This window comes from Salvelinus fontinalis, chromosome 22, assembly GCF_029448725.1.
Source record: "Salvelinus fontinalis isolate EN_2023a chromosome 22, ASM2944872v1, whole genome shotgun sequence".
NCBI lineage: Eukaryota > Metazoa > Chordata > Actinopteri > Salmoniformes > Salmonidae > Salvelinus > Salvelinus fontinalis.
The window spans coordinates 18,606,743-18,615,880 of record NC_074686.1 but is presented as its reverse complement, the minus strand read 5'-3'; the positions used below and the strand labels follow the sequence as shown (position 1 = coordinate 18,615,880).

At 50.4% G+C, this 9,138-nt stretch overlaps 1 protein-coding gene across 1 annotated transcript; it reads right to left on the bottom strand.

Annotated features, from left to right (window-relative positions):
• Window positions 1-728: 728 nt before the first annotated feature.
• LOC129819491 (mucin-19-like) lies at window positions 729-6,780 on the bottom strand. Its single transcript, XM_055875792.1, has 3 exons — window positions 4,555-6,780; window positions 2,044-4,389; window positions 729-1,558 (listed from the first exon to the last, which is right to left on the bottom strand). The coding sequence occupies exons 1-3, from the start codon at window positions 6,629-6,631 to the stop codon at window positions 729-731; spliced, it is 5,253 nt and encodes a 1,750-aa protein (XP_055731767.1). The 5' UTR covers window positions 6,632-6,780.
• Window positions 6,781-9,138: the final 2,358 nt, after the last annotated feature.

Below are 9,138 nucleotides of genomic sequence, written 5' to 3'. Positions count from 1 at the left end.
TGGCATGAGTTGTCTTAGTGGTGTCTCCAGTTGTGGTGGCAGGGGCTGTCGTAGTGGCATCCTTAGTTATGGTGGCAGGGACTGCAGTAGTGGTGGCAGCGGCTGTTGTTGTGGTGGCAGCTGCAGTTGTGGTTGCAGCGGCTGTCGTCATAGTGGCAGCTGCAGTTGTGGTAGCAGCTGCATTTGTGGTTGCTGTGGCTGCTGTTGTGGTAGCGGCTAAAGTTGTGGTGTCATGGGTTGTCTTAGCGGTGTCTCCAGTTGTGGTAGCAGGGGTTGTCGACGTGGCGTCTACAGTTAGGGTGACAGGGGCTGCAGTAGTGGTAGCATGGTTTGTCTTAGTGGTGTCTTTAGTTGTGGCGGTAGCAGCTGTTGTTATAGTGGCAGCTGCAGTTGTAGTGGCAGAGGCTGTTATCATAGTGGCAGCTGCAGTTGATGTAGCGGCTGCACTTGTGGTTTTAGTGGCTGCTGTTCTGGTAGCGGCTAAAGCTTTCGTGGAATGGGTTGTCTTAGTGGTGTCTCCAGTTGTGGTGGCAGGGGCTGTCGTAGAGGCGTCTACAGTTATGGTGGCAGGGGCTGCAGTAGTGGTGGCAGTGGCTGCTGTCATGGTGACAGGGGTTGTTGTCGTAGTGGCAGCTGCAGTTGTACTGGCAGCTGCACTTGTGGTTGCAGTTGCTGCTGTTCTTGTAGTGGCTAAATTTGTGGTTGCAGGGGTTGTCTTATTGGTGTCTTTAGTTGTGGCGGTAGCAGCTGTTGTTATAGTGGCAGCTGCAGTTGTAGTGACAGAAGCTGTTATCATAGTGGCAGCTGCAGTTGATGTAGCAGCTGCACTTGTGGTTGCAGTGGCTGCTGTTCTGGTAGCGGCTAAAGTTGTGGTGGCAGGAGGTGTTGTGGTAGTGGCAGCTGTTGTTGTGGTGCCCATGACTGTCGTCATTGCGGCTGCAGTTGTGGTTGCAGCTGCTGCTCTTGTGGTACCAGCTGGAGTTGTGGTTGCAATTGCTACTGTTGTAGTGGCTGCTGTAGTTGTAGTGGCGGCTACAGTTGTGGTGGCTGCTGCTGTTGCTGTGGTGGCAGGGGCTGTCGTATATGTGGCTGCAGTTGTGGTAGCAGGGGCTGTCGTAGTGACGTCTGCAGTTATGGTGGCAGGGGCTGCAGTAGTGGTGGCAGCGGCTGTCGTCGTGGTGGCAGCTGCAGTTGTGGTGGCAGCGGCTGTCGTGGTGGTGGCGGCTGCAGTTGTGGTGGCAGTCATAGTGGTGGCAAATGCAGTTGTGGTTGCAGATGCTACTCTTGTGGTACCAGCTGAAGTTGTGGTGGCAGCGGCTGCTGTTGTAGTGGCTGCTGTAGTTGTAGTGGCATCTACAGTTGTGCTGGTGACTGCTGTTGCTATGGTGGCAGGGGCTGTCGTAGTGGAAGCTGCAGTTGTGGTAGGAATCGTAGTGGCATCTGCATTTGAGGTGGCAGGGTCTGTCGTTATTGCAGCTGCAGTTGTGGTAGCAGCTACACTTGTGATTGCAGTGGCTGCTGTGTTGGTAGAGGCTGAAGTAGTGGTGGCATGAGTTGTCTTAGTGGTGTCTCCAGTTGTGGTGGCAGGGGCTGTCGTAGTGGCATCCTTAGTTATGGTGGCAGGGACTGCAGTAGTGGTGGCAGCGGATGTTGTTGTGGTGGCAGATGCCATTGTGGTTGCAGCGGCTGTCGTCATAGGGGCAGCTGCAGTTGTGGTAGCAGCTGCATTTGTGGTTGCTGTGGCTGCTGTTGTGGTAGCGGCTAAAGTTGTGGTGGCATGAGTTGTCTTAGTGGTGTCTCCAGTTGTGGTGGCAGGGGCTGTCGTAGTGGCGTCCTTAGTTACGGTGGCAGGGGCTGCAGTAGTGGTGGCAGCGGCTGCTGTCGTGGTGACAGGGGTTGTCTTAGTGGTGTCTGCAGTTGTGGTGGTAGCGGCTGTTATCGTAGTGGCAGCTGCAGTTGTGGTGGCAGCTGCACTTGTAGTTGCAGTGGCTGCTGTTCTGGTAGCGGCTACAGTTGTGGTTGCAGCTGCTGCTCTTGTGGTACCAGCTGGAGTTGTGGTGGCAGTTGCTACTGTTGTAGTGGCTGCTGTAGTTGCAGTGGTGTCTCCAGTTGTGGTGGCGGCTGCTGTTGCTATGGTGGCAGAGGCTGTCGTAGTGGAAGCTGCAGTTGTGGTAGGAGTCGTAGTGGCATCTGCATTTGTGGTGGCAGGGTCTGTCGTTACTGCCGCTGCAGTTGTGGTAGCAGCTGCACTTGTGATTGCAGTGGCTGCTGTGTTGGTAGCGGCTAAAGTTGTGGTGGCATGAGTTGTCTTAGTGGTGTCTCCAGTTGTGGTGGCAGGGGCTGTCGTAGTGGCATCCTTAGTTATGGTTGCAGGGGCTGCAGTAGTGGTGGCAGCGGCTGTTGTCGTGGTGGCAGCTGCAGTTGTGGTGGCAGCGGCTGTCGTCGTGGTGGCAGCTGCTGTTGTGGTAGCAGTCGTAGTGGTGGCAAATGCAGTTGTGGTTGCAGCTGCTGCTCTTGTGGTACCAGCTGGAGTTGTGGTGGCAGCGACTGCTGTTGTAGTGGCTGCTGTAGTTGTAGTGGCAGCCACAGTTGTGCTGGTGACTGCTGTTGCTATGGTGGCAGAGGCTGTCGTAGTGGAAGCTGTAGTTGTGGTAGGAGTCGTAGTGGCATCTGCATTTGTGGTGGCAGGGTCTGTCGTTATTGCAGCTGCAGTTGTGGTAGCAGCTACACTTGTGATTGCAGTGGCTGCTGTGTTGGTAGAGGCTGAAGTAGTGGTGGCATGAGTTGTCTTAGTGGTGTCTCCAGTTGTGGTGTCAGGGGCTGTCGTAATGGCATCCTTAGTTGTGGTGGCAGGGGCTGCAGTAGTGGTGGCAGCGGCTGTTGTTGTGGTGGCAGCTGCAGTTGTGGTTGCAGCGGCTGTCGTCATAGTGGCAGCTGCAGTTGTGGTCGCAGCTGCATTTGTGGTTGCTGTGGCTGCTGTTGTGGTAGCGGCTAAAGTTGTGGTGTCATGGGTTGTCTTAGTGTTGTCTCCAGTTATGGTGGCAGGGGCTGTCGTAGAGGCGTCTACAGTTATGGTGGCAGGGGCTGCAGTAGTGGTGGCAGTGGCTGCTGTCATGGTGACAGGGGTTGTTGTCGTAGTGGCAGCTGCAGTTGTACTGGCAGCTGCACTTGTGGTTGCAGTTGCTGCTGTTCTTGTAGTGGCTAAATTTGTGGTTGCAGGGGTTGTCTTATTGGTGTCTTTAGTTGTGGCGGTAGCAGCTGTTGTTATAGTGGCAGCTGCAGTTGTAGTGACAGAAGCTGTTATCATAGTGGCAGCTGCAGTTGATGTAGCAGCTGCACTTGTGGTTGCAGTGGCTGCTGTTCTGGTAGCGGCTAAAGTTGTGGTGGCAGGAGGTGTTGTGGTAGTGGCAGCTGTTGTTGTGGTGCCCATGACTGTCGTCATTGCGGCTGCAGTTGTGGTTGCAGCTGCTGCTCTTGTGGTACCAGCTGGAGTTGTGGTTGCAATTGCTACTGTTGTAGTGGCTGCTGTAGTTGTAGTGGCGGCTACAGTTGTGGTGGCTGCTGCTGTTGCTGTGGTGGCAGGGGCTGTCGTATATGTGGCTGCAGTTGTGGTAGCAGGGGCTGTCGTAGTGACGTCTGCAGTTATGGTGGCAGGGGCTGCAGTAGTGGTGGCAGCGGCTGTCGTCGTGGTGGCAGCTGCAGTTGTGGTGGCAGCGGCTGTCGTGGTGGTGGCGGCTGCAGTTGTGGTGGCAGTCATAGTGGTGGCAAATGCAGTTGTGGTTGCAGATGCTACTCTTGTGGTACCAGCTGAAGTTGTGGTGGCAGCGGCTGCTGTTGTAGTGGCTGCTGTAGTTGTAGTGGCATCTACAGTTGTGCTGGTGACTGCTGTTGCTATGGTGGCAGGGGCTGTCGTAGTGGAAGCTGCAGTTGTGGTAGGAATCGTAGTGGCATCTGCATTTGAGGTGGCAGGGTCTGTCGTTATTGCAGCTGCAGTTGTGGTAGCAGCTACACTTGTGATTGCAGTGGCTGCTGTGTTGGTAGAGGCTGAAGTAGTGGTGGCATGAGTTGTCTTAGTGGTGTCTCCAGTTGTGGTGGCAGGGGCTGTCGTAGTGGCATCCTTAGTTATGGTGGCAGGGACTGCAGTAGTGGTGGCAGCGGATGTTGTTGTGGTGGCAGATGCCATTGTGGTTGCAGCGGCTGTCGTCATAGGGGCAGCTGCAGTTGTGGTAGCAGCTGCATTTGTGGTTGCTGTGGCTGCTGTTGTGGTAGCGGCTAAAGTTGTGGTGGCATGAGTTGTCTTAGCGGTGTCTCCAGTTGTGGTGGCAGGGGCTGTCGTAGTGGCGTCCTTAGTTACGGTGGCAGGGGCTGCAGTAGTGGTGGCAGCGGCTGCTGTCGTGGTGACAGGGGTTGTCTTAGTGGTGTCTGCAGTTGTGGTGGTAGCGGCTGTTATCGTAGTGGCAGCTGCAGTTGTGGTGGCAGCTGCACTTGTAGTTGCAGTGGCTGCTGTTCTGGTAGCGGCTACAGTTGTGGTTGCAGCTGCTGCTCTTGTGGTACCAGCTGGAGTTGTGGTGGCAGTTGCTACTGTTGTAGTGGCTGCTGTAGTTGCAGTGGTGTCTCCAGTTGTGGTGGCGGCTGCTGTTGCTATGGTGGCAGAGGCTGTCGTAGTGGAAGCTGCAGTTGTGGTAGGAGTCGTAGTGGCATCTGCATTTGTGGTGGCAGGGTCTGTCGTTACTGCCGCTGCAGTTGTGGTAGCAGCTGCACTTGTGATTGCAGTGGCTGCTGTGTTGGTAGCGGCTAAAGTTGTGGTGGCATGAGTTGTCTTAGTGGTGTCTCCAGTTGTGGTGGCAGGGGCTGTCGTAGTGGCATCCTTAGTTATGGTTGCAGGGGCTGCAGTAGTGGTGGCAGCGGCTGTTGTCGTGGTGGCAGCTGCAGTTGTGGTGGCAGCGGCTGTCGTCGTGGTGGCAGCTGCTGTTGTGGTAGCAGTCGTAGTGGTGGCAAATGCAGTTGTGGTTGCAGCTGCTGCTCTTGTGGTACCAGCTGGAGTTGTGGTGGCAGCGACTGCTGTTGTAGTGGCTGCTGTAGTTGTAGTGGCAGCCACAGTTGTGCTGGTGACTGCTGTTGCTATGGTGGCAGAGGCTGTCGTAGTGGAAGCTGCAGTTGTGGTAGGAGTCGTAGTGGCATCTGCATTTGTGGTGGCAGGGTCTGTCGTTATTGCAGCTGCAGTTGTGGTAGCAGCTACACTTGTGATTGCAGTGGCTGCTGTGTTGGTAGAGGCTGAAGTAGTGGTGGCATGAGTTGTCTTAGTGGTGTCTCCAGTTGTGGTGGCAGGGGCTGTCGTAGTGGCATCCTTAGTTATGGTGGCAGGGACTGCAGTAGTGGTGGCAGCGGCTGTTGTTGTGGTGGCAGCTGCAGTTGTGGTTGCAGCGGCTGTCGTCATAGTGGCAGCTGCAGTTGTGGTAGCAGCTGCATTTGTGGTTGCTGTGGCTGCTGTTGTGGTAGCGGCTAAAGTTGTGGTGTCATGGGTTGTCTTAGCGGTGTCTCCAGTTGTGGTAGCAGGGGTTGTCGACGTGGCGTCTACAGTTAGGGTGACAGGGGCTGCAGTAGTGGTAGCATGGTTTGTCTTAGTGGTGTCTTTAGTTGTGGCGGTAGCAGCTGTTGTTATAGTGGCAGCTGCAGTTGTAGTGGCAGAGGCTGTTATCATAGTGGCAGCTGCAGTTGATGTAGCGGCTGCACTTGTGGTTTTAGTGGCTGCTGTTCTGGTAGCGGCTAAAGCTTTCGTGGAATGGGTTGTCTTAGTGGTGTCTCCAGTTGTGGTGGCAGGGGCTGTTGTAGTGGTGTCAGCTGCAGTTGTGGTGTCAGCTGCAGTTGTGGTGGCACCAGCTGTCGTCATAGTGGCAGCTGCAGCTGTGGTGGAAGCGGCTGTTGTCGTAGGGGCAGGTGCAGTTATGGTGGCAGGGGCTGCAGTAGTGGTGGCAGCGGCTGTCGTTGTGGTGGCAGCAGTTGTTGTTGTGGTAGCTGCTGCTCTTGTGGTACCAGCCTGATTTGTGGTGGCTGCTGTAGTCGTAGTGGCGGCTACAGTTGTGGTGGTGGCTGCTGTTGCTGTGGTGGCAGCTGCTTTCGTAGTGTTAGCTGCAGTTGTTGTGGCAGCGGCTGTTGTAGTGGCGGCTGCACTTGTGGTCGCAGTCGTAGTTGCAGCTGCACTTGTGGTGGCAGGGGCTGTCGTTGTGGCAGCTGCAGTTGATGTGGCAGCAGCTGTCATAGTGGCAGCTGTAGTTGTAGTGGCAGCGGCTGCCGTAGTGGCAGCAGTTGTGGTCGCAGTCGTAGTGGCGGCTGCACTTGTGGTGGCAGGGGCTGTCGTTGTGGCGGCTGCAGTTGATGTGGCAGCAGCTGTCATAGTGGCAGCTGCAGTTGTTGTGGCAGCGGCTGCCGTAGTGGCAGCAGTTGTGGTCGCAGTCGTAGTGGTTGGAGTTGTTGTTGCGGCAGTTGTGGTGGCTGGATTTGTTGATTCTTTACAAGGAATAAAAGCTCCAGTAGGAATGAATGGGAAGCCCCACAAGAAAAATGCTCCTAGTGGGGTGGATGCTGCAGATGTTGAAGGAACATTGGTGATGACTGGGGTCTGATCAATCATATAGGGTGCAGTGGGAATATTTGGGAATCCCCATAAATCCCCAAAGGGTTCTTCTACATTTCTTGAGTTGAAAGGTTGAGGGAAACAGGATACCGTGGTGGTGGACAACTCTCCAGCAGAGTTCTGATACACCAGTTGTAGCGAGAGACTGCCATACTGTGGAAGAGGAAATCAGTTAAGAGCAACTGCAATCACCAGCACAAGTTAAATTGTATTTATTTTTACGTCTATAATGTTCAACCATTGCAACAAAGAATCATATGTGCATTTTAGTCCATTTTCAGACAATCTAATATTTACATTTCAGAGCATGATCATTTTAAAAAATCTGTTTCTATGCAACATTGATAAATGACACCCCAGGACTTTCTTACCTCCACATTTGATTGGGAAAATTTGACAATCAAGGCATTGAGACTTTTCCACTGAGTTACAATGTATCCATCATGAACGTGCAACAACGCCTCTGGACCTGCAAAACAGCATATCCATCAATTTCAGAGCCAACTTTTTAAAATAAAGGATTTAACATGACATTGTAGTTCAGTCTGGTAAGTTGTAGTAAGGCACAGCCTTTTTATCAATCCATTGCTCCAATATGTGAAACATGTCCTCAGATTAGTATAGACATCAAATAACTGCAATTAATTCCGTGGGAACATTAATTATCAGTTCTTACCAAGCACCTTCACATCTATCAGCATTCCAGCAGGTAGTTTAACAGTCATGTCTGTTTTCCCACAGGTGACTTGGGGCAGCCACAATGTTGGTGGAACAGAGGTAGGAGAGGTGGAGATGGGAGTCTGACAAGTTGCCGTGCCAGCCAGATTCCTCATGAGAAGGCGGTCAAAGTAATGGACTTTCACAGAGTGCTGATGGACGCCACCCTGGATCTACGGAGAGCATGATAATGAGTCCATATGGGAAAAATTACTTTAAAAACTATATATATACACATTACCGTTCAACAGTTTGGGGTCACTTAGAAATGTCCATGTTTTTGAAAGAAAAGCACATTTTTTGTCCATTAAAATAACATAAAATTGATCAGAAACACAGTGTAGACATTCTTAATGTTGTTAATGACTATTGTAGCTGGAAACAGCTGATTTATAATGGAATATCTACATAGGCGTACAGAGGCTCATTACCAGCAACCATCACTCCTGTGTTCCAATGGCACGTTGTATTAGCTAATCCAAGTTTATAATTTTAAAAGGCTAATTGATCATTAGAAAACCTTTTTGCAATTATGTTAGCACAGCTGAAAACTGTTGTCCTGATTAAAGAAGCAATAAAACTGGCCTTCTTTAGACTAGTTGAGTATCTAGAGCATCAACATTTGTGGGTTCGATTACAGGCTCAAAATGGCCAGAAACAAAGACCTTTCTTCTAAACTCGTCAGTCTATTTTTGTTCTGAGAAATTAAGGCTATTCCATGTGAGAAATTACCAAGAAACTGAAGATCTCGTACAACGCTGTGTACTACTCCCTTCACAGAACAGAGCAAACTAGCTCTAACCAGAATAGAAAGAGGAGTGGGAGGCCCCGTTGCACAACTGAGCAAGAGGACAAGTACATTAGAGTGTCTAGTTTGAGAAACAGGCGCCTCACGTCCTCAACTGGCAGCTTCATTAAATAGTACCCACAAAACACCAGTCTCAACGTCAACAGTGAAGAGGCGACTCCGGGATGCTGACAGCCTCTGCCACCACAATTAAAGAATGTATTTAAGTATATTTTTACATGTATGTATCAATATATTTGGTAGATTTTAAAATGTATTTGGAAATGTGTTCTAAAATAAATTCCAACATGTATTTTTGAGCAATATATTTTTAGGTCAAATCAGTGATCATGGTTGATATGCATAAACAATTATTTCATAATACATTATCACTTCTCTGCCTACAACATATTTGGCTCGACAGCAAATATACTTTATAGCCATTTTTCTCAGTTTCACGGTTTGCGTAGTTACTGCTCTTTGTTTTTGTATGGCAGAGCGGGTAACTGAACTTAAATTACTGCTGTTTGCCTTAGTTTTACTTGGATTTTGTAGTTACTGCAAATTTTACACAACATTTTCTCTGAAACTAAACATAATTGAACCAGGACACGTTGTCACAAGATAAAACAGATACTAAAAAGCCTGATTTCAGTCTTTACTCAATTTTGTCTAAAGTGTAGTTACTGCATTTTGCCTTTGTAGGGCAGTATTGTGGGGCATTGCACGATGTATGTTTTTTGTTTAAATCGATAAAAACTCAAATAAAATAATTATAAAAACATTATTTAATTAAGCTGAAGAGAGACACTTATTATAATTTTTTATTTACCACTTGAAAACAACACGTTTTCCTATGTGGTCTTTATTACTTTTTTTTCTTCTCACCTTCACAATTCAAATTATATCACTGCCAAAGTTTTGGCTTGATGGCCAAAATGTTTTCTCCATTGATACATCTCAGAAGCCGAATTAGGAACTACTTTGGCCACCCTGTAAA

What these genes read in the sequence shown, in the direction of transcription:
- LOC129819491 (XM_055875792.1), bottom strand. Translation starts at nt 6,631, where the DNA reads ATGATTGATCAGACCCCAGTCATCACCAATGTTCCTTCAACATCTGCA. An exon ending in TGCCACCACAACTCCAGCTG is followed by an intron (nt 4,390 to 4,554) that starts GTACCACAAGAG and finishes TCACCACGACAG; the next exon opens with CAGCCGCTGCCACCACTACT. An exon ending in TGCCACCACAACTCCAGCTG is followed by an intron (nt 1,559 to 2,043) that starts GTACCACAAGAG and finishes GACACCACTAAG; the next exon opens with ACAACTCATGCCACCACTAC.